Source organism: Ailuropoda melanoleuca, chromosome 1 (assembly GCF_002007445.2).
Source record: "Ailuropoda melanoleuca isolate Jingjing chromosome 1, ASM200744v2, whole genome shotgun sequence".
In the NCBI taxonomy this organism is placed as follows: domain Eukaryota; kingdom Metazoa; phylum Chordata; class Mammalia; order Carnivora; family Ursidae; genus Ailuropoda; species Ailuropoda melanoleuca.
This window is the reverse complement of record NC_048218.1, coordinates 188,156,733-188,181,760: the sequence shown is the minus strand read 5'-3', so window position 1 is coordinate 188,181,760 and position 25,028 is coordinate 188,156,733. Positions and strand designations below refer to the sequence as shown.

The following is a 25,028-nucleotide window of genomic DNA, read 5'->3' as shown; positions in this document are numbered from 1 at the left end:
TGCACTGAATGAGGGCAATTAAGCACAATGAGGAGTCAAGGCTAATCAATGAGTTAATTATCAAAAAGTTCTCTCTGGGTGAAACACTAAGTGAATTTATATCTATAGTCCTTTATTGGACTATGGGTCATAATTTAAAATTTTATTAATTTTCTGGATTCCTGACAACTACTAATTATAAAATATAATAAAGATAACACATCAGTAGTATAGTGAGAGATCCTTTTACAGCTATTTTATTAGCAAAACATTAAATATACTGTTCAATATTGGTAAGGCTACTATGCAATCATATATTTCTAGTAACAGTATATGTTGGTATGAATCTTTTGGAAAACAATTTGGTCATATGTACCAAAAGGTATAAAGCATATATAAATATGTTTACCTTGCCATGAAGTTATATCGAGAATATTCTTCAAAAGATGAAAAGAGCTATATCAAGGAAGTCTGTATTACAGTGTTATTTAGACCTACGAAATATTGGTGACCTAAATGTCCCAGAACAAGAAGAGTAAGTAAAATTGGTTATGTCAGTTCCATGGGGAAATGGGTAGCTAAGAAAATGATGACTGTCGCGACTATCCAGGGAACTAATGCGTGCTAACGCTGATACCACATCTTCTTGCTCACAAATTGGTGTTCTTTCTGCTGCCTCTCTTGAAATAGCATGGAGGAATGCTAACGGCACAATGCTCCATGGAAAACCAAGTACAAGAGTTAGATGCACATTTGTAAAAACTGATAATTATGGATTTATGTGAATAAAGACTAAAACAAATAATCAATTTTCATAATGCAAGGATGGTAAGGTAATGGGCAGTGCTCTCCAGGCTTTTTTTTTTCCCTGTCAATGTTGCTCTGTTTTCATGCTGTGATGCCACGATATTATAAAAGTAAAAAAAAATAAAAAATAAAAAAAATAACAAAACGGTTTTATTTTGGTTTCAGAATTGTACTGTTTAGGTCTTCAGCTCTTCCACAAGATTGCTTGTTATTTTCCTTCCCAATTTGGAAGAGTTAGATATTTAATAATAGAACACATGTGCAGCAATTCTAGTACCACACTCTGCTTTCTAAAAATTCATTCAGCACAAATTTTGCAGAAGCCCACCTACACTTTCTGAGCTATTTGATTTTTCACAGTTTTATGCCCATGTTGTGTGCCAGCACCCATGCGAAAATAAATTGAATGCTAACCATTCTGCAGAAAAATAGACAAAATGTATGCGACGGGCTCTAAAACTGACAAGCCAAGTGTTATTTTTGGATATTTTTCATGCTTGGTAATAATAAATGTAAGACAGCCAAAGTTCCCGTGTTTGAGACCTTGCTCTTCTGTGTCACGTACCACCTGAAGTTTTTAAGAACCGTCTCTTCATTCAAATGCTTGATGCCTCTTTTCTTTCCTCCCCTCTCTCCTCTTTGCCCACTTTTTTCCTTTTCTCACATAAATTGTGACCTTTCCTACCTGAGTCCACAGACATTTGCAGGAGACTTGCTTTCAGAACACTGTGAAGTAATATTTATTTGTATGGTTTGGGTCCTTATGAAAGGCATTGACCTCTTTTTCCTCATTAAACTTCTCACATAAACTATAAACTCTGAGAGCCTCCCATGTTCATTAATTTCCTTTGCACAATGCTGCGTCCAATTAGAGCCCGATAAAAACCTGGTTCTCACACTGGCACCATCAATGTCTAAGAAGATTAGTGATTTTTTTTCTTAAAAAAAAAAAAGATACACAAATGTGAATTCACTAGGACAAAAAAAGGAAGGGAGGAAGGGAGGGAGGGAGGGAGGAAAAGAGGAAGGATTGTGGATCTTGGTTGGTAGAGAGTGAGAAAAGCCTGTTACCAGAAAACAGTGTAACAACCTGATTTCACTAAGTCACTGTATCTGGGACACTCATGAGACCCAGAAGGATTACACAGTATAATCCCTGTTGTACAGTGACTTAATGCAGGGAAAGAATTTAACACTTCTGGGTTACATTTTTGAGTTACATGATTGTTCCTGGTTTTATGCCCAAGTTGTGTTGGTACAAAATCCATGAGATTTAAAATGAATATTTATTATTTGGGATTAAAATGAAGGAATGACTTATGAATCCAGTACCTTTTATTTATTTCACCCCTTAGAACTCAAATTCTCTGAAAATCAGGGTCTGGTTTCTCATGCCCCATGCCTGGCACAGTCTTAGCCTCAGACATTTCTCCCCGTTGCTGATTTTTGATCTGCGTTTATCCTGTGTGAGTGCTAGGGAGAGGGGCCTCTTCATTCACCGTGTAGTCTAAAGGTAGGTAGCCCATTGTCCTTGGAAAAGAAATCACTGCAAATCTCTTCTGAAGAACTGTGAGGTACAGATTAATACCCCAGAGCTTCAGTGTGTAGCATATATTTTAAAAACCCACGTACATGTATTTGAGCTACAGCTTATTGAACTCTGCGATTTATTTCCTAGATAGCATTCATCAAGTTTCAATTCTGGATAGCTTGGCTAAAATTTTGCCAGGAAGCGCCTTCATACTTTCCTTCTTTGTTCTTTTCTTTTTTAAAAGATTTTTATTTATTTATTTGAAAGAGAGGAAGAGCACAAGAGAGTATAAGCAGGGGGAGAAGCAGACTCCTGCTGATCAGGGAGCTGGACACAGGGTGCAGGGTTGGATCCCAGGACCCTGAGATCATGACCAGAGCCAAAGGTGGATGCTTAACCAACTGAGCAACCCAGGCACCCCTCTCTCTTTTTTTTTTTAAGTAGTCTCTATGCCCAGTGTGGAGCCCAGTACAGGGCCTGAACTCATGACCCTGAGATCAAGACCCTGAGATCAAGACCTGAGCCAATAGCAAGAGTTGGATGCTTAACCTACTGAGCCACCCAGGCGCCCCTCCTTCATACTTTCTCATGCCTTCCTGAAATCATCCAGGGCTTCAAACCCTATTAAGAGGGGTTTGGAGGACAGCCACTAGCATAATATTCATTCCTACCCCTTTCTTTTATGAAATACTGTTGAAACCTGCCAACATTACTATAAACTCATGTAGCTGATATGATATCTGGAATACTAGTGTAACCTCCACCAATGCCCACAGCTACAAATAGCCACCTCTGGGTCTTCCTCTGCTCTCCTCTACACTCTGGCCACTTTGGCCATAGAGTGCCATTCCTCTGTGGTCCTCGAAATAGTCAAATAAGATCACATAGGTGATAATTATGTCCTTTTGTGAGAGAACTCGTTTTCTTTATCATAACAACAAACATATTAAATTGCAAATAGTATCCAGATAAAGTGTTATTTGTGGTTTTGTTTAAATGATAGGCCCTTTTTGTCATTGAAAACAGTTACTCCTGTATCTGCTAAGAATCTTTGGAATCTAAGAATTTGAAACAACTTAGGGATAGGTTAGCTTTGGCTGAGGCAGAAGCTGGTGCCTTAAACCCTGGCCTCCTGGCTTGTCACATTGTTCTCATTAGTGACTATTTTTGTCAATATACATTATTGTCTGAGTTTTGGTCCTGAGAAGATGAAACAAGCATTTGTTATGTCACCAAAAGCAAACAAAACAAAGAAAACCCCAAGTAAGTAAGATGACACAGGCCTAGGTATAAAGATTCAGAAATGTTTTTAAGAGAAACCCAGTTATAGAAAATGCTTCCCTTAACATGTAGGATTTAAATCCTCTTGCCATCTTCAAACTTTGTTCTTCCTACTTTATGACCTTAAAGAGCAGAGAGAGCCCTAAGCATGTATTTTATCTATGTGATATCATATATAGTGCAACTCCACCCTCCCACTTTTGAATCTTGATCTTCCAGAAGGTTTGTTTTCAACTCCTTTTGTGGTTTTTCTTGTATCCATCTCCATATTTCCATAGAACATATTTTAAATTTATTTATTTTAGAGAGAGAATGGGTGGAGGGATAGAGGGAGAGAGACAGAGAGGATCCTCAAGCAGACTTCCCGCTGGGCTTAGGGCCCGATGTGGGGCTCGATCCCAGAGCCCTGTGACCATGACTTGAGCCGAAATCAAGAGCTGGCTGCTTAACTGACTAAGCCACCCAGACACCCCTCCATAGAACGTGTTTATGCGGCTCTCCTGATTTTTTAGTTTTCATTTTGATTGTCCTCCTAGTATGGAAGCTGCTGACTTAATGTCCCACCCCCAATACACAAATTGCATGTGTGTGTGCATGTAGAAACACATACACTTCTCTAATTCTTCTGGTAGGATTGTTTCACAATTTTGGTCCAATCAATATTCAGTGTTGATGTCATCATGACTGTGCACATGATGTCACAATTCATCTAGATAGGGTACTAAAGTAACATGGTCTCTTTTTACACATATGTTGTTTTTCCTGGAATTAATAATTCCTTGCTTTGTCATACTCTTGGCTTTCTATATATCTATTATAAATTCATCCTCAAACTCTAGCAGAACTGTACATATCCTTTCTGAACATCCAAACACATCAATTCTGTTTCTTTTTTCTTGGAGATACTTCTGGAGACTTCCATCTTTTTGCTCTAATCTGGATTGGATGATCTACAGACCAGTTGTATGGCTGTTAACTCTGACCTTTCTTCATCATAACTTGGAGAAATTCCTCTACCTTTCCTGTGTTAGAGTACCTGTTATCTGGACTTTAAATCTTCCTCTTTCTTCTTTTGTCCTTGTTAGTATATATATCCTCCCAGAAGCTTCCTAGGAAGGGTGCATGGGAAGTAAGTTTTTTTTGTTTTATTTATTTATTTATTTATTTATTTATTTATTTATTTATTTATTTATTTTTGAGATTTCTGCATGTCCAAAATAGACTGTTTTACCCACACACTTGATTTATAGTTCAGGTGATTTTATGTTTGTCTAGAATAAAACTCAAGTTTCCTCAGCATTTTGAAGGGATTGCTCTGTTTTCTTCTGACAAGTACTACTGCCACTGGGAATCCTGAAGCTGTTCTGAGCCCTAATCCTTTTTCTGCAATCTGTTTTTACTCTTAAGTGTTTTAAAATTTATGCTAATGTTCCTTTACATAGGTCTTCTCCATTTCTCTTCCTTCTTTTTTCTTTTGGCTAGGCAATTGGTATGTTCAACTCAAAAACTCATGTTCTTTAGTTCTCAGAAATATTTTTATTTCTTTGGTAATGGCTTCTCTTTATTTGCTTTTTGAGACTTCAAAATTTGAAAGTTAAACCTCCTGAATGAATGCTCTTATGTCATGATGACCTTTTCTCTTTTCTTTCTTCTTCTTCTTTTTTCACTTTCTAAGTATTTCCTCAAACTTTCTCTTAGAAGTTATTTATTGAGATATTTCTATCTCACTTGTCCTTTTTAATTGCTAGGAGCTCTTTCTGAGTGCATTAATGTTCTTCAAGTTATCTTCTACTTGTGTCTTGTTGCTGTGTCCTCTGAGTTCATCTCTTCTATTTGGTGAGACATTAAGAATGTGGTACTGGGACGCCTGGGTGGCTCAGTCAGTCAAGCATCTCTCTTAGGCTCAGGTCATGATCTCAGGGTCCTAGGTTATCCTGGTTGGGCTCCCTGCTCAGTGGGGAGTCTCCTTCTCCCTCTTCCTCTGCCCCTACCCCCTGCTTGTACTCTCCTCTGTCTCTCTCTCTCTCAAATAAATAAGTAAATTCTTAAAAAAAAAAAAAAAGAATATAGTACTGCCATGCTGTTTGGAAGCTTAGGAAGTGTGGGAAAGTTCACTGACTGGTGGCTTTACTGTAAAGTGAGCTGGTAGACTTGGTTATTTGGTGGGAAGACATCCATATGATATCAGTGTATTGTTACCCTTCAGCTAGTTTCTCCAGAGAAGATTCCTCTAATTTCTGGTCTGGGAGATGAATGTTAGGCTGCTGAAGTCTGAGTGCTCAGCAGGGAAAGGGACCAGGGGCTCCCCATTCAGCATGCAGGCTTTCATTGTATAGAAACTTGCTTAGGCCTCAGCTATGTCTGGTGTCCCTGGCTTTATTCTCTGTAGAAAGCGATGTTCCCATCTTCTGTGCAGAGGGACTGGAGTTGACAAAAGGACTTACAAATATTTCACCTAACTTTGTTTTGAACCCCACCTTCTGGACTTTCTGGAGCCTCCATTTCCAGGGCCTTTCTAGTATTGGGTGGAGTGACGGCTTTGTTTCTCTCATCATCAGCCCCATCCCCACATCTTGTGGGCTTTTGTTTCAGTTTTTTTCTGCTTTGGTAAGTCAATTATGACTTGGTCATAACATTGATGACATTTCTTTTTAGCTTTCATAACATCCATGGCATTTCTTTCCTCTTATTCTCATTTTATACTCGGCAACTTAGTTGGGTATTTGGAAGAAGTGGAGCTCCAACGCACATGCTCTATTTTCATGCTTAACCAGACTCCGGGCCAATCAACAGTTCTGTGCTGCCGTGGCTGCCCTGCTAGTGAGGCCGGGTTAGCTACAGGACAGAAGTAATCACAAGGGCATGTATCAAGTGACCTGGCACCATTTCCTGCCGTTTGAAAGGGGAGAGGGGAGAGTAAGAGAAGAAAAGAGGAAAGGAATAAAAGGAAAATGGAGTACAATAAAGAAATATGTGGGGGGAATTAAAAGATAAGAGAGAAGGGAGCTGTTATGGAACAGACAAGTGAAAGCTATTGATGGACAAATCGGCATGAAGATGTCTCCATCTTCTTCATGGTCTGCCTAACCCCTCCTCTCATTTCATTTTTATTGCACTGACGAGGAATCATAGTGCTTCAATGAATGGTCCCCAGATCCCAAGCACCTGACTGAGGCTCTAATTCTCTTGTAAAAATCAGTTTTTAAGTTACCCAGTCATGCCCTGACTCATGAAGCTAGGCTTCATAATTTTTATTTGGACAAGTTTTCTTTTGTATCTTCTATCTTTCTCTTGTAGGGTTTTTTAAAAAAGTGATTTATTATATTTTACATGACGTTCTATTCCCATATTAGAACTTACAAAATTCACAGTACTCAGGGGAGGCAGTGTATGTGGTATATTCGTAGCAATATGAAATGTCAAAATTCAAAGGAATCTTGAGATCTTCCTGTCAAGCACCTTTCTTTTTACAAATGAGGAAACTGATAGCCAGAGGGGCTAAGTGTCTGCCCCGGGTCATAGAGAGGGAATGTGGACATGATGAAATGTGGGGATGAGAAAATTATGTCATGTCATCAGTGAACTTGTTGTTATAATGAAAGAACCATGGCCTCTGTCATACTATTCATATTTCAGGATATTTTTTCACAAGCTAAACTGTTTTTCATTTGTAGATCTTTACTTGCTATATATGGTTGAGATATAGTGCATTTGTAAAGAGCGTGAGTTTTAGCTGGGAGTCACTGCATGAACGGAAATTGTAGGAATTATATCACAGAAATTTATGAGGTAAAAAATTGTTATCCTTTTGTCATTTGCAGTTCTGATCGGTTTTCATTTTTGTGCTTGGATGATGTTGGGACTATTGAGTGCTTAATGTTCTTTTCTAAGAACCCCCTTAGATAAACGATATAATTTAATGCAAAATGTTATAACACACCTGGCAAATTTTCTGTAACATTGAGGATGTAGAGGTTTCTTGGTTTCGGTGAGTGTTTGACAGTGAATCCCTAAATGATATAATTTTGCCCTGGCTTGTACATTTTCACAGTTTGCAATAATAGGAATAAAATGTTTAGAAAACTATTCTCACAAGTTCTGACATGTTTTAACATTGAAATAAGTAGCCATGCATATAGCAGTTTGATTAGTTGTGATTAAAATTTATTGAACCCAACTGAAATCCTTTGTTCTTAGGATTGATGCTTTGCTCTTCTCCCTTTCAAGTGGCCATTGTTATTTACTTATTTATTTTCTGTGTTCCTTCCACCCCAAGGTGAGTTGTCTGTTTCTTATTGTGGAAAAGTAAAATTAAATCCCCTTTTATACATAAATGTGGGGTGTTTATTACATCATATTTAAATTATTAATGACAATCACATTTTCATGGGAAATACCAAACTCCTCTGCTGATTGGTAGAATCCATTAGAAGTAGATTTTACTGTTTTCTGGCTGGCTAAAAATCAATCATAAGCTCATTTCTGAAATGTTTTCTGACTTGTTGATCCTGGTGCGTATCGATATACTATAGAGCTATTTCTTACGTTTCTCTGACCACATATTTCCATGATCACTGGCAGGAGCCAGCGAATCTTATTCACAGTTACTAGATTCCATTCTCTTGGCCCTGTGTCCCCAGGCTACCCTGAATTATATAGCATTTCTCACATCAAATTGTAGTATTTATATATTGTGTTATGTACTATAAGTATGTTAAGACCAGGGACCATGTCTTAGTCATTTTTGTAACTGAAGATTCCAACAGAGCATCCAGCATGTAGTAAGGGCTCAGTTAATGCTCCGTGAGTGATCGCAGACATGCCTGGGCTTGTGGGGGATAGATAGAAAGACACTTTTCTGAGGGGATGTTAATGAATGAAATTTCTGCCTAACCTAAACCAGACTAAGCATTTTTCTAAATTGTTCAGCCCTGATAGTATAAAACTTTGGAGTTTTCATTTTGATTATCCTACTTTACCTGTTGTTGCTGTGTTTTAATTGCGTATATTGAGATTTAATGACAAAGAAGACAATTATTGAGAGATAGCAGCAAAGTACAATAAGTATACTTAGCTATTAGGATAAGGTTCATGAGGCCTTCACTTGACTGCTTCCTAGCTCTGTGATCTTGGGGATGGTTTCTTCAATATGAAAAGAGTTTTATAATGTTTACCTTATTCAGTAGTACTGGGATATTTATGAGGGTGAAATGAGACATTAAGACATGGTGAAAGAGGGCTTTTTGAGTCCTTATTATTATTTTCTATTCTAAAATAGGTTTTTCATTAAGAAAAAGGTAATAATTGATTTCATTTCTGTATGGGGGAGTCTTGCATTTCAAGTTATTAATTGTCCTCTATTTTAGTAAAATCTAGTCCAAAATTTATTTTAACAGGAGTCCTTTAAACTTTTACAACTCAATAAGGAAAAAACAAGTCACGCAATTTAAAAAGTCAACGAACGTGAATAGATATTCCTCCCAAGAAAACATACAAAGGCTACCATGTATATGAAAAGATGCTCAACATCACTGATCATCAGAAAAATGCAAATCACAACTACACCAAAATATCACATCACACCTGATAGCATGGAATTGTCATCAAACAAAACAAAAAGCAATCAAACATCAAAGTATAGCAAGTGTTGGCAAGGATGTAGAGAAATTGGGACCCTTGTATATTGTTAGTGGGAATGTAAAGTGGTACAGCTGTTATTGAAAACAGTGTGTAGCTTCCTCAAAAAAATTAAAGCTAGAACTACCATATAATCAAGCAATCTCACTTTTGGGTATTTATCCAAAAGAGTTGAAATTAGGATCTCAACGAGATACCCGTACTCCCATGTTCATTGTGGCATTATTCACAACTGTCAAGCTATGGAAACAGCTCAAATATCTATTGGCAGATAAGTGAAGAAAGAAAGTGTGGAATATACATACAACGGAATATTATTCAATCTTGAAAAAGAAGGAAATCCTTCTATTTGTGATAACATGGACTAACCCGGAGAACATCATGTTAAGTGAAATAAGCCAGTCTCAGCAGGACAAATCCTAAATGATTTTGCTAACAAGAGGTGTCAGACTTGTAGAATGGTGATTACCAGGGGCTGGGAGGAAGGAGAAATAGGGAGCTGTTCAATGGGTATAAAGTTTCAGTTATAAAGGATAAATATATTCTAGAGATATCCTACACAATATAGTGCTTATAGTTAACAGCATGGTATTATGCACTTAAAAAATTTGTTGAGAAGGTGGATCTCATGTTTAGTGTTCTTACTATAAAGAACAAACAAACAAACAAACAAAAAATGGCAGTGGCAGGTACACAAGGAAACTTTTGGAGATGATGTTACCCATCAGGTTTATTACCCTGATTTTTGTGATAACATCATAGTTACATGCATATGTCCAGACTCATCAAATTGTGTACATTCAACATATACAGTTCTTTTGTATATCAACTACACTTCAGTGATGCTGTTAAACTTTTTTAAAAGAAAGAGTCCTTTATTATTTTTTAAAAATATTTTATTTATTTAATTGAGAGAGAGCAGGGAGAGCACAAGCAGGAGAGGGAGAAGCAGGCTCCCCACCAAGCAGGGAGCCTGATGTGGGGCTTGATCCCAGGACCCTGGGATCATGACCTTAGCTGAAGGCAGACGCTTAACCAAATGAGCCCACCCAGGCACCCAAAAGAGTCCTTTAAATAATTAAAATGTAAAATAGCTTGCTATCAAAAACATGTGTATTCAGTCTCCTCTCTTTTTAGTCCTATTTGAATCCAGGAAGTTAAGTATATAACTCTATTTTTAACCTTTTTATATCTTGAACACATAGATCAAATCCTGCTGTGGAAAATGATCTTGCATAACCAGAGAAACACTACAAGCTCTTGCATTTCCTTAAAGAGTGAGTTTTTAAAAGCTTTTGCTGCATATTTTTGTTCTCAGAAGTCCGTTTCTTCATTTAGTCACTACTGTACATTGGTCGTGGGGAAACTCTTGCTCTAAGGAGTTGTTTAGCTAAAATAGCAATGACATTTTAGCTATCGGTTCCTTCTTCCTTAAATAGAGAATGTCATCACCTTTGAATATTTGTTGAAAATGCTGCTTTGAGTAGAGGCCACTGATTGAAAGCCAATACATAATAGAATTCAAGTAATGCTGACAAGTAGAATAGGATATTTCTTGGGTGCTGGATAGAAGAATGCTCATGGTTTGCCAGCTGTGAAAGCTGCTGTTGAGATCCTGTTGAAAGGGTACTTTGGACAGAAGCTATCTGGAAATGACTTTATGTTATATACACATATAATATAGATGAAGGGATGCTTTGCTTTTTCTGAATGATGGCATTTTTAATACATAGACATGCTTACTATCTCTTTATTAGATCATTCCACTATATCATGAAATAGGAGCTGCTTCACTCAGTCATCTTACATCCAATGGATGCCCACAGGTGTCAGGCTTTACTAGACCCTAGCAATCTACTGAAAAGTAAGGTCTGTGAAGTCAGGAGCCTTCTCTATCTTGTTCGCTGCTGTATACTCTGTGCCTAAAAAGCATCTGACAAGTAACAAGTGTTCAATAAATATTTGTTGGGTAATTGAAGAAGAGTAGATCCCATGGATATCCTTCCCCCATCTCAGTAATTAAACTTAATGGCTGTAATTCTGTAATGAATTCCTAATCTATAACTGAGTGATGAATTTCTAATCTAACTGTGATGGGCTTAATTCACAGCCCAATACTAGTTGTTTTTTTTCCGTAGTCCAGAATGGGTTAGAAATTTAAACAGTACTCACTTTGATTCCAGTAGTTTTGGCATAAATGTTTTTCCAGGCAATGGGCTGGAAAATATGAAATTCTCTTCTCTCAGCGAGTCTGTTCATATTGGGCCTTTGAGCATTTACAGGGAGTTGGTTTTATCTTCTGAAAGCTTCTTGTCATATTGTTGGCCCCAGTATCTGGTAATCTACTTTAAAAGGCAAAAACAAACAGACAAAGCAAAATAAAAATCCCCAAACACTCCAAAATTAGTCCTCGGAAAATAATCCAAAGAAATACAAATACGTACAACACCTTAGTAAAACTTACTTAAAACTGGTCAAGTCCTCCTTCTTCAACTGTTCCTAACCCCACATTTGCTGTTTTGACCCTACAGAGAATCCTTTCTTTGCCCAGCTCCAGAGATACTTCTGATCCAGATGGTGCTCTCTGGGCTCCCTGGCTTCTACTCTTGCTCTCGCTCCCTTTCCCTTTCTTCCCCCATGTCATTTCTCTTCTCACTGCCTCCCCTTCCTGGTTTCCTCTTTTTTCCCCTCTTCCTGTCTTTACCTGAATCTTTCCCACATACTGTACCTGCCCATATCTCCTTAGGTATTTACAATTTTCAGAAGTGGGTAGAGGCAACACATCAGAAGTTTCAGTCTAGCTTGTGGTGGGCCTGTTTCCCTTTTGACTGTAGGACTTTCTATAGTTAACACCCCATTGACTGGAATCTCTATTAGGAGTTATTATTCTGTGTATATTTGGGGAATGAAGTTTGAGGTGTTTTGAAATAGTGTTGTAAGTGAATATTGCTTGATGAAAATGAGTTGCCATTTCTATTTGGGGTTTGTCAGTTTTGATTTAAAAAATGTACAACTAATATGTTTTCTGTGACAAAAATTAATTTGTTGAGTGCTTATTTAATCCCTTATTTATTCACAGTAATGCATTTGGAAGATAGTAGCATCCCCTTGATGTTTGGATGAGGAACAGAGGCACAGAAAAGTCACATAACTTATCCACTTCACTAGTCAGTAAGAGAAGGGCCAGGATTTAGAGTCAGGAAGTCAAGCCCCAGAGAAGAGATTCATAACCACCATTACCACTCTGTTCCTCTGAGCAAATGTTTAGAACTGTGATAGGTCGTGGCCAAATTAGAAAGCCTACTAAGTATGGACACTGACCTTGTGAGACTCTCCCAACCCAGTCTGCCCCCGGAGTATCAGCATCTCTCTGAGATCCCAGAGACAGGGGCAGAAGGGGGGGCAGGAGTTGGCTCTCTTCACCAGTACCTTTCATAGTGGCTTGTCCCCACTGCTGCTTTTCACGGGACACGGAGAGGAGTAGCATCTGGCTCATGTCTTTTCTGTACCAACAGTATCATTCCTGTATTTCTTTGCTTTTCAGAGTCCCTTTAAGAGTCTGCATGGCATTTGATATAGGAAAAAGGATAAAATGTTTTAGAGAGAGAGAGAGAGAATGAGCACAGATTTAAGTGCAATTTTGCTGTTTTAATCCATGTTAAAGATAACACTTTTCTTTACTGTGATGTGCAAGATAAATCTTCTCTTTCACGAAGTGCACTTCAGGCTGACAAACGTACACACTTTGATCATGTTGTGCACTTTTCTGCTAAGTCCCAGTTGTACACCACATATGGAGATGAAAATATTGTTACAAAAGGTGTGATTACACTTATTTGAACCTTAGAACAAATTGTACTCAACTATCACTAAAAAACCAATTGTATTAGACCAAGTTGCTGTTTTATTTATATCTCCAGAAAGAAAGAAATGATGTCAAGGGTATTTAGGGTGGAGAGTTGTGGTACTGTGATTTATAATAAATATGTGTTTGGTTTCTCTCCTGTTTTAGGGACAGAACTCCTAAAAATTGTTGGAACCTTGTAAGTGATGAAAGTAATAAAGGTGTCTTTTGTTATATTAATAAGGTAACCTTGGGAAAGCCCTTAGGTATCCTGAGGACAAAGGCTGGTTGCCAGGAAAACCAACAGTGTGATTGATTATCCAGTTGGAACTTTCAGTCCCACCCCCAACCTCTAGGAAGGGGGAGGGGCGGGAGATTACTTTCAGTGACCAGTGGCTGATGATTTAATCAACCAGGCCTATGTAATGAAGCCTCCATAAAAACCCAAAAAGACAATATTTAGAGAGCTTCTAGATTGGTGAACACCTAGAGATTGGGGGAGAATGGTGCACTCAAAGAGGGCATGGAAGCTCCGTGCTCTTTTTCCATATCTTGCCATATGCATCTCTTCCATCTGGCTATTCCTGAGTTATATAGTTTTACAATGAACTGGTGATCTAGTAAGTGATGTATTTCTCTGAGTTCTGTGAGTTGCTCAAGCCAATTAATTGAACCCAAGGAGGGGCCTTGGGAACCTCTGATTTATAGCCAGGTGGTCTGAGGTAGAGTTAACAATCTGGATTGCGACTGGTGCCTAAAGTGGGGTGGGGGAGCAAACTTGTAGGCCTGGACCCTAAACCTGTGGGACCTGATGCTGTCTTTGGGTAGATAGTGTCAGAATTGAGTTGAATTTTAGGACACCCAGTTGTTGTCAGGAGAATGGGTTAGTGGTGTTAGGGAAACTCCTCCCCTCCCAGGAATTGGAACTGGGATCTGGGAGCTTTCAAGAGTTTATGTGTTTTTATTGTCTTTAAGAAAAAAACAAAAACTTACCATTTGGTTTTGTTCATTGCTATTTTCTGAAGGCATAGTCATAAGAAATAAATAATGGTTGACCAACTAAGTCACATTTTTATTTGGCCAATAATGGTCAATTATAGACTGTTTTTTTATGGTCAATCAAAAATTGTGACCAAGTTTTAGCAATTGTTTGGTCACTCTCTCTGACAATTGATAAAATGGTAATTTTGTTGATTTGCTATGTACCAAACCAGTCTGTCATGCAGATCTAACAGGTTATACAACCAGAGACTTGACCTGATTTACTTAGTACTTAACTTGATGGAAATTGTGAGCCAACCAACACTGGTAATAATCATGTTGTTTTAAAAAAATCATATTTCATATTCTATACACAGCTTTGTAAGCAATTTCATTACTAATAATTTAATCCTTCTCGATTTTCAGCACAGTTGGAACTTAGTGCTGTGACATTGTTTCTTATTTTTCTCCTTCCACATTATTAGTGGAGATTTTGTTCTTAAAAATAAGCAACAACTAAAAACTTGATACTTTATCCTTTCAGATCGCTTTAACAAAACTTATCTTTTGAAATACCGGGGAGTTTTATGATCCTAGTTCTGTTGTCTGAGCTGTCCTATAATTCCAGTATTGTGCTGTTTATAGAAGTTACTTTCTTTGTGCAATAAATTCCCTTTGAAGAGGAGTTCTGAAATTAAACAATAAAATTTTATTAATTATTTGATGTATTCTATCATTTTAGAGATATAATATCTTCATTTCTCTATAAATCTTAATTTGTATAAATGGTAAGTGCCCCTTCAGATCCCCATTCAGCAAAAGACCCATTGGCTTTGCCATTAGGGCTGCTCTACTGGCCCTTGAAGGATTGCTTGGTTGCAGAGAGCTGCCTTGCCCAATCTCTAACCCTACCCTTACCCTGCTACCTCAGGATGGGGCCCACATACAATGACTGATGGAGCCATTCTAGTCTCAGAGCTCCCTGTGGTGTTGGGAGCTTGTCATTGGGCCACAGCCAGCTGGACTTCTCTGCTCAGTGCTGCTTCCTTTCTTGACCCTCCAGAGGATGGAGGCCAACAGAAAATATGCATTTCAAACTTCTCCTAAGGGTCTGCTTCCTGGGGAGACCAACCTGTGACAACACCGTCTTAGACACTTTAGACTCCCGCTTCTTAATAATCTATAGGCAAATGTTAAATGAAACAGAATGTGTGGTTGTTTTCACAGCTGCCTTTGCTGCTTAATAGTTGGCACCATTAATAGTTTCATAGTTTTTACTATTGCATTATTCTTTTAAAGAGTTAAATTCTAATTTTCAACCCAGATCTTCAAAATACTTATGGACCCCCTTTGAAAAGAGACTTGGATCTTTAGGGTAGGAATTGGGGGGTTGAAGAGGAGAATGTAAGTAACTTTTCCCATTCTTTCACATTGAAATTGCCCTAATCCCATTGTGTTGACCAAAAATAGGTGAAAAGTGAAATCTAGTCATCTTATTTAGGGCATAGACAAATGGACAAGTATCACTTCTCAGAATTTTGGATATTTGATAATATTATACAAAGAATAGTGAAGGACTGAAGAATGTGATTGGTTCGCAATCCCATGTTTTAGGTCTGAGCAGCAACTATCTCCCCTGTCAGGTTTCGTGATGCTGCTTATCTGGTCACGATGATGATTATTATTAACAACAATAATAACGTACCACATTTGTATAGACCTTTATGATAGTACCCTTTTAAATTTAATTCTCTTGGCATCTCTGGGAGATGGTTATTATGAACCTTGTTACAGAAATGAGGAAACTGAGAGGTGAGAGATTTGTTTCAGGTCACACAGAATCCACTCTCAGGTCTTCTGATGCCAAGTCTGTTTTGTTCCTCACTCCAACATCTTTTTGCACTGGTAAAGCAACACATATGAACATACCTTTCATCTCTCAGACATGAGACATCAGGCTACTCACCCAGAGATAAAACTTATGAAATGAGGGGCGCTTGGGTGGCTCAGTCAGTTAAGTGTTTGCCTTCAGCTCAAGTCATAATCCTTGGGATCCAGCCCTGCATCAGGCTCCTTGCTCAGTGGGGAGCCTGCTTCTTCCTCTCCCACTGCCTGCTGCTCCCCCTGCTTGTGCTCTTTCTCTCTCTGTCAAATAAATCAATAAAATCTTAAAAAAAAACTTATGAAATGGAATTATTTACAAATTTACTCTTGAATCAAGGAGAGCAAATTTTTGTGCCACCCTACAGATGAATGAACTAAGGCTAAGGTGGTATTGTAATTCTTGGAACCCTGATAAAAACTGTTTGGGAGGCAGACCCATTTCGGTAACAACTTCCTCTGAAATATCAGGGTCCACATTTTTTTACTTCTTTTATGTCACTTATTTTTTAACATATAATTATATGCATCCTTTTGTTTCTGTACTTGACTGAGAGGTATTTGAAGGCAGAACTGTGCCATTTCTATTTCTCTATGCCATCAGTGCCTAATATAAGTCTTCCATCTATTCACTCTACAAAGGTTTGTTAGAGTATTAATGTGCAAAACACAGTGATAGGTGATATGGGGTATGGTGGTAAATGTGAAAGACAAGGTTCAGTAGTAATGCAGTTTATAGTCCAAGATGAGGAAAAGAAATAACAAAATTAAAGAATATAATTATCGTGGTTGCTGCAATGCAAAGGAGAAGTGGAATATGAAGGACTTCAGGAAAGTCTTTCTGAAGACATTCATTTGCAGGGGTAATTGGAAAGTTTTGAGGGTGGACTGGTTATATGCTGAAGAAGTTTAAGTCAGTTCTAGGAAATCTGCATAGATTCTAAGTGTCTTAAGTTCTCAATACTCAATAGAAGTACTGTATTTGTATAGCTGTCGATTTATAAGGGGCACCCTGCTGGGTTTTTAAAGAATCTGTAAATTTGCTTTATTTTATTCATCAATCATTTGTATCCACTTAACCATTAAACAACAGGTACAGTCAATTGTGGATAAGCAAGATGACAGAAAAAGTCTAGACTAGGAGTCAGGCAGACGTGGCTCTGAACCTGGGCTCCAGCCTCTTGCTAGCTGTTGATACTCCTGTTTCTCAGTGTCTTCATCAGATATGTGTTGATAATACCAGTTGTAGAGTGCTGCCATTAGGACCAGTGAGGTGTCAGTGAATGAGACTGAGAAAGAATGGTCTTGTGTACTGCGAAATGTACATAAAGTGTTCAGTTCTGTAAATGATCTTCTAATTATCATTAAATAATCAAAAGAAAAAAAATTACATGAGCAAGGAAATCAGACAGCAAATTCCAGAAAACAGCCAATTTTAAATTCCTCTGTGCAACATTCTTTTCCTTCACTTTAGGAAAGTGCTAAACTTTAGAAATTATTTCTTGCAGAACTGGGAAGCCCACAGAACAGGAAAGTTGGTGTCCCTTGAATTGCATACAATCAGCACTCTTTCAGGTTGAGATATGGAAAAATAGATGCAATAGACATATTCTTTGATGGAGGGCAACTCCTTTTCCTCCTTCTCATGCCAGGAGTCTAAATCAAGTCAGAGACTCTTTAAAAACAAAAATGTTAGATAATGTAGGAAAGTACTGTAGGCATTGTAGGTATAGGTATTGTTGGAAAACATATCTTTGATGAAGCATGAACTTTTGACTAAATTTCACTGGTATTTTAATCAAACCCTAACGGTATATAATGACTTCTTTTGAAGTCATAGCACCGTTTCAGGGGTGATGACATTTATTATTGCATTTTGATATATCCCATGCAATCATCTTTCGTCATTAGATAATTTTACATTCTCATCTGGCTTTTCTTTTGTGTACATCTTGTCATTCAGTTATAAGATGCTGAGGACAGGCAATCTTTGAATGTCTGTAGCTCCTGAAACATAGTAGACCATGAGTGCTTATGAATGGATTAACTGTCGGACTTTTTGACTGATGTGAAGATAGAAAGTGTGAATGAGTTTCAGGGCTAAGAAAAGAATCCTAATCTTCTAGCTCTGATCATTTGAGAAGTAATACAGTTCACAGTTTAATAAAATATCCATAAGACATCAAACAGCAAAATGCCATGTGGAACAGGTTCTCCATAAGTATTTGTTCAGCTGAAATAAATTAATTGTCTAGTCCCTCTTTCCAGGAAAACACAAATTGACCAGCCTGACAAATATAAGGCAGAGGCATAAAAAATATGAAATGGATTTAGACCATGTAAAAATCCAACCTAACTCAGCTTTTTACAAACAAAAAAGTTCGATAGATTCGTAGTGAATGAATAAATCTATAAATTCAGACTAAACAATGTCTGGATCCCCTGTTTGTCTCATCTGAAATAGTCATAATAAAATTTTTTTGGCCTTCATTTCTTCCGGCTATGGAGTCAGTAGTAATCTCGGAAGATACTTAGGATATGACCTGTCTTTAATGGGATGCTTAAGTAATCACAGCAATTTAATTAAAAGGGCAGTCGTATTTTAAAACAGCTATTGTTCCAGAGAGTGTTACAGTTTTGTTCTCACATTTCTATAGGTACCTAATGCTTCCACTCATCAGTTTTTTGTTTGTTTGTTTTTTGATTTTTAGGAACATGATGCAATCCTCAACTTACCACTAAACTGTCTCAAAATTTCCTTCTCAAAATACATGATCGCTCCTTTCCATTCGCACTTGCTAGCCGCCTCTCCAAAGCTTGTAGTTTTTCAGAGCTCCATCATTCACCTTTTCCTGTCTTTGATTTAAATATCCCCTCTGGGGGCACCTGGGTGGCTCAGTTGGTTAAGCATCTGCCTTCAGCTCAGGTCATGATCTCAGGGTCCTGGGATCAAGCCCCATGTTGGGCTCTCTGCTCAGCGGGGATTGTGCTTCTCCCTCTCACTCGCTCTCAAATAAATTTTAAATAAAATAAATAAATAAATAAATATTACCTCTGTGTGATCTGTTCACTCCCAACCCTTCAACTACTGACTGCATCAGCACCTGACAAAATTGTTACTACATTTTCCCACTCTCTCTTTAGCTCCATATCAGCTTCTGCGGTTTGATGTTGCATGGGTACCTCAAAGACAACCTGTCCCGAATCAAAAATCGTTCTATTCCCCTCTATGTACCTGCACACCCTCCCGTGGTGCTTACTGTTTAATGGTGACATCACACAAACAGGTCACAAAGACCAAAACCTTGGTCTCATGCTTAGTGGTTTCCCGTTACCTCACTACTTACATAAAATCAGTACAGTCTAAATAGATACAATTTTTATTTGTAACTTCTACCCCAACAAAGCTGGAAAAAATTGTACGAAGTTTCACTGACTCTAACTCACATTCTAACAGCTCCACCGGCTCCTCCTCAGCCCCAGCGGCATTGTCTTGGGCATCATTTTCCATTGCCTCTTCCAATAACTTCTTTGTGGACCTCAGTGCCTGCTGTTCTTTCCACTCCAGGTTGTCCTGTGCCTTAGTGACTCTCCTCCATTTTTCTTCCATGATATGTAACGTTCACAGATGAAACGTATCTCTATGGGCTACTTAAAAGAGTGAAGAGATAGAAACATTGAGTGAGGCAGTTAAGCACTTTAATTATTTATAATCTTCCACGGGACCTGCACAAGCCACGCATGATCTGGGCCCCATCTACCTCTCATCTTCCTCTCACGCCTCTCTCCCTCTCATTCATTAGCTCTGCTGACTTGCTCCTGCCCTGCTCTTTCTTGCCCTGCTCTTTCCTACCCTTTCTCATGCTGTCTTCACCCATTCTCTCTGCTTTCTGACCTTGATACCACTTTAGGGAGACTTCCTGAACACTCCTCAATGTAAATTAAATGCCCTTGCTCTTCCTCACAGGACTTGCCATAATTTATAATTATATACTTATTTTTGTTGTTTTGTTCTATGTTAAGCCTATTTTACCTCCAACGTTTCTATACTCTGAAGGCAAAACTGTGTCTATTATATTCACCATTGTATCCACAGCCCCTGTGCCATATCTGGCAGATAGTGGGCATGCAGTAAATATTTAATGAAGGAATGAATCAATCATCACAACTAGTAATGGCATATTGGTAGGCTAGCTATCTACAGGCACTGTCTGTGGATTATGGGCAATTCCCACCCCTAGAAAGGTTAGTAAGAGCATTGCTATTGTAGGGATAACTTTAACCATGCTCTAACTTATAAGAGAAACAACCTTCAGTACTCCAGCACTGTTATCGTACGTTATTGCCACACATGGTAAGTCTGATCACAGCACGCTGGACACCCATTGTTTGGCTACCAGACATTTCTTCTTTACTTGGCTACCTGAGGTTTCTTCCTAAGGCATAAAACTCATCATGTAATTCTCCTACTTATGAACTTTTAGTGGATTCCCGTTGTTTTCAAGATAAAGTCCAAATTATTCGGCATGTCTAACAAAGTCATTCTCAAGCTGGGCCTGGCTATTCTTTCCAACCTCAGCACCAGCCAGTCTTGACCATAGGCCATGATCAAACAAGGTTCTTTCATACCTGGACCTCTACCAGAAATGCCCCACTTTTGTCCCTAGATGGATGCGTATTTGCTCCTTAAAATCCAGCTCTCTCAAGCACTTGAGTTACTCCTTCCTTTGTGTTCCCATTGTGTGGGTATATCCTCTTAATTCTAAAATTTACCACATATTCTATGATAATTTTTTGGGATGCCTGTCTCCCAGAGTAGATGGTAACTCCTGGATTAGATTATGTATTTCCAGTGTCCAGCCCAATACATTACATATAATGGAACCTAGTAATGTTAGGGTGACTGAATGTATTGGCATTTGTTTGGAAATAAAGATGCCTTTGCTTACTGAAGCGATGTTATAAATGGTGATTTAATTTTCATCTGACTAAAAAAAAAAGCCTATTTAAGCCATAATGCACCAAAAGCATATTGCTAATATTCCTTTTTCTTCTAATATTAGAATATGTTCTCTTTCTATTCCACTGAGACTGAGGAACCCTGACAGGTGGCAGAAATATTTTCAAAACTTTTCTCTTTGGTCTCTTATTGCCTTAGAAGGAAAAGCCAGAGGAAGAGTTCGTTCGTTCTTTCTTTCTTTCTTTCTTTCTTTCTTTCTTTCTTTCTTTCTTTCTTTCTTTCTTTTTTCTTTTTTTGGTATGATAATGGGATGGGATTTCTGCCATTTTTATTTTCTTGGTGGAAACATAATGTCAGCTGAGGGTTTGAATCTTTGGGACTTGCCTGTGTCTCAAATAGTCTCAAATACCACTTGTCTCATAACATACCATTTTGCTGATGCATAAAAATTTTCCTGTAATACTATGAGCTGTAAAATGAAATTAACTTTAAAGGAGGTATACTAATAAAAATAGGAAAAGGATCTTTTTACTTAATAAATGGTCTCACCTGTAAGACATACTCATATTACTAATCCAGGCACTTGTTTTTCAACTTACGTCAAATGAATCAAAACAGCCATTCTTTGCGCTCCTTGACTCTCATTACACATTTTGTACCCTTTGGTTTTATTATAGTTATCTACAAAAATAATGTTGAAACTTGGAAAATAAAACAACGACCCTAATGTATGATTAAATAATTGATGCCATTTATTTGATATTTATTGTAATGCGAACAAACGTGATTACTTTTAATAGGTAAGAATGACACAATATACTGCATTGAATCATGTTTTTATAAAGTAGCTAACCTCATTAAGTTGGTGAATTAAATAAGTGCCTTTTCTGAGTCACTCTCTTTCTCTTTCTTTTTGAAATAGGTGGTGTTTGCATTGCTCAATCACAGAAAATCCCGCGTGAACCAAGACCTGGAGAATTTGAAAAAATTATCAAACGCCTGCTAGAAACACCTAATGCTCGGGCGGTGATTATGTTTGCCAATGAAGATGATATCAGGTGCTGATTAATTTTCTTCCTGATGTAGGATCACATTTGCAACACGCATCTTTTTTTTTTTTTAACATAGTTCATGTTCAATGTAAAATCTTGTGAAATTTCACAGGAATTGCAACGTTCTCACGCAATTACAGACTTCCTTCCTTCTGCTGTGGAGACACAGCAGCCTTCTAGTTTCTAAGTCTGAAATGGCTATAGGGCAAGACCTGAGGACTGAAAGAAGTGAGACGAGTAAGGATGATGGGATGATGTGAATGAGGTTAAGGATGAGGCTGATTAACAGGTGCTGGAGTTAAGCTTCCAATACATTTCCTTTAGAAATGATAAGACTCAGGCAGTTAGTGATTGACTCGTTGTTTAACGGTGACTTACTGAGTGTGTATAATTTGATAGAGCTGATCTTGTACCATTTCTAAGTGTAGTGTTTCTTGATAAATATGGCATGTTTTATTTCTTTTTACTCCTTAGGAGGATATTGGAAGCAGCAAAGAAATTAAACCAAAGTGGTCATTTTCTCTGGATTGGCTCAGATAGTTGGGGATCCAAAATAGCACCTGTTTATCAACAGGAGGAGATTGCAGAAGGGGCTGTGACGATTTTGCCCAAAAGAGCATCAATTGATGGTAAGGACAAGCCACAGAAAATTTGTTTCATTTCAATTGAATCAAAACTCAAAGGCAAGACGAGTATTGTTAATTACTCTGGATAGAAGTTTGTTAATTACTCTGGATAGAAGTTTTAATTCTGATGGGAGAATTACCAAGACAGTGACAATTTGACCCAGCATATTTTAATTAGAAAAGATTACCCATTAGATTTTTTCTCTTAAAAAAAGGGAGTTATAGTTGGCCTTAGCTATTTCCATGATGTTGTCCTCTAAGCTTGCATATTTCTATGGGACAGATGGTGGTTACAGCACTGTCATGGGGAGAGTGCTACTTTATAAAAAATGGAGATGTGAGGCAGGGCTGACCCTACAGATAAATTAACACAACAGCAAAGATATGGAGCCTCCCTGAAAGGACGTCTGTCTCCCAGATAGCCTTTCAGATGGTCTTAGCAGTGACTGAAATTCCAACCTTCCCCATTATCTTTTGGAGTAAGGCATAGTTCAGGTGGTCTCCCTTCGATGAGGTGGTCCCCTGAGCAGGCTGACACTTTGGCCCATTACCCATGACCCCATAAGAGTACATCAACATTGATCAGTTTTTTGAATTAGCTGAAAATGGAATATATAGGACAAATACATTTTGAGGCCAGTAGAAGCATAGAAAGCTGGGACATTGATTCCTACTAGGAGACAGAGAGAAGAATGAGAGTAGTGTGAGTTGGTTCTGAAGATCTAGCAGAAGGTTGCTGGTGGCTGCGGTGTAGAGGAGAGGCTGTTGTGAGGATAGTACCAACAACAGGCTCTCTGTTACATGCGTCTGTTGAGCCAGGTGCCTAAATGGTGAAGACTGAGGGTGATTACCCTCAGTCCATTGATTACCCTTGGCTTTTACCATAAGGGAAGAATGATTTCTGGGCTACTGGTTCTCTCCCATTTGTTAATATGTTTTGGGCTTTTTTTTTCCCCCTCATGCAATGATCGCAATATAACATAATATCCATTTAAAAGCTCTGGCAGTATTTGGTTTTGATTTTGAAAGAATATTAAATTCATACCTTTCTTCTCTGAAATAGGGTTTGATCGCTATTTTAGAAGCCGAACTCTTGCCAATAATCGAAGAAATGTGTGGTTTGCAGAATTTTGGGAGGAGAATTTTGGATGCAAGTTAGGATCACATGGAAAGAGGAACAGCCATATAAAGAAATGCACAGGTAACCACTGTAATGTTTTCCTTGGTGTGTTTGCTTTATCATTACCTGAGAAATGACCAAGTTTTTCTATATGGGTAATGATCAGAGTATCTTCTATTTCTTCATGCCTCTTATTAGTTTCTCATCAAGGTTGAGCATACACTGATCATTCAACAAACGTCTGTATACTCATTGGGTCTTACAGTCAACGTGTATTTCTTGACCACATGATGGATCATAATACATTGATATAAGACAGTCTTTTTTTCCCCACTATTTCAACCCATGTTCCCTATAATATAATTGTCCCCCATATCCTGCTTAGCTCTTGCAGCTATAATTTTTTTGATGCTTTACCTTCTATAACATATGCTTAAAAATAATAGTGATGTTAAATGCACATATTTTGAATGTAAGAATGAAACATTTTTTATTTTCAGATAACATGATTATGTATATAGAACCACCTATGGAATTTTAAAAATTACTTAGAATTAAACACTGAATTTAGCAAAACCATAGATACAAGGTCAATATAAAAAACCTTGACTTTTATCCGTGTGTGTGTGTGTGCACATATATATATGTGTGTATGTGTATATATATATATACATACACACACATATGTTCTTTTATAGAATCTAACATGTGAAAAATGAAATTTAAAGAATGCTGTTAATAGCAGGATCAAAAAACACAAAACATCAAGGATACTTTTAACAAAGGTGCATAAATCTTCTTACATTGAATACTACAAAACTTGAATGAGCATTTTATAACCATATATCCCTTCCTCATCTACCCCTCACTCCCATATTTTGATAGCTCCTCCTTTCCCTCTAATCACTTCCTTTGGAAATAGCTGCTCAAGAGAAGATGCAATATGGTCAATGCTAGAGCAGGCATATACACAGGGTAAGGATGACAGTGTGAAAAATGGGTGGCACATTGTGGAGCGGTCTGACTTCAGGCTTCCTGCATGCCAGGCACCCTTCCAGGAACTGGAATGGAGGTGATGTCTGTGCTCATGGGGCTTACACTCCAGTGAGAGGAGACAGACACTAAATAAGGAAACATATAAATGAACAGAGACTTCCAGATGCTGAGGTGTGCTTACAGGAAATACAAGGGAGTGGGTGTGAAAGGCTGTGCAGGTGGTATTGGCTGGGAGGGTGGCAAGTAGGCTGTGCAGTCACAGAATGCTTCTCCAAGCAGGTGACATTGGAGATGAGACCAGAATGGCAAGATGTTGTCAGCCATGTGAAGATA

General features: G+C 38.0%; 1 protein-coding gene across 1 annotated transcript in view; it reads left to right on the top strand.

Annotated features, from left to right (window-relative positions):
- The window catches only part of GRM8 (glutamate metabotropic receptor 8), a 720,057-nt gene that overhangs the window by 298,930 nt on the left and 396,099 nt on the right, over positions 1–25,028 (top strand). Inside the window, exons 3-5 of the mRNA XM_002913413.4 lie at positions 21,824–21,959; positions 22,428–22,582; positions 23,643–23,780. Coding sequence (XP_002913459.1) covers positions 21,824–21,959; positions 22,428–22,582; positions 23,643–23,780 — 429 coding nt within the window. The remainder of the gene's footprint in view (positions 1–21,823; positions 21,960–22,427; positions 22,583–23,642; positions 23,781–25,028) is intronic.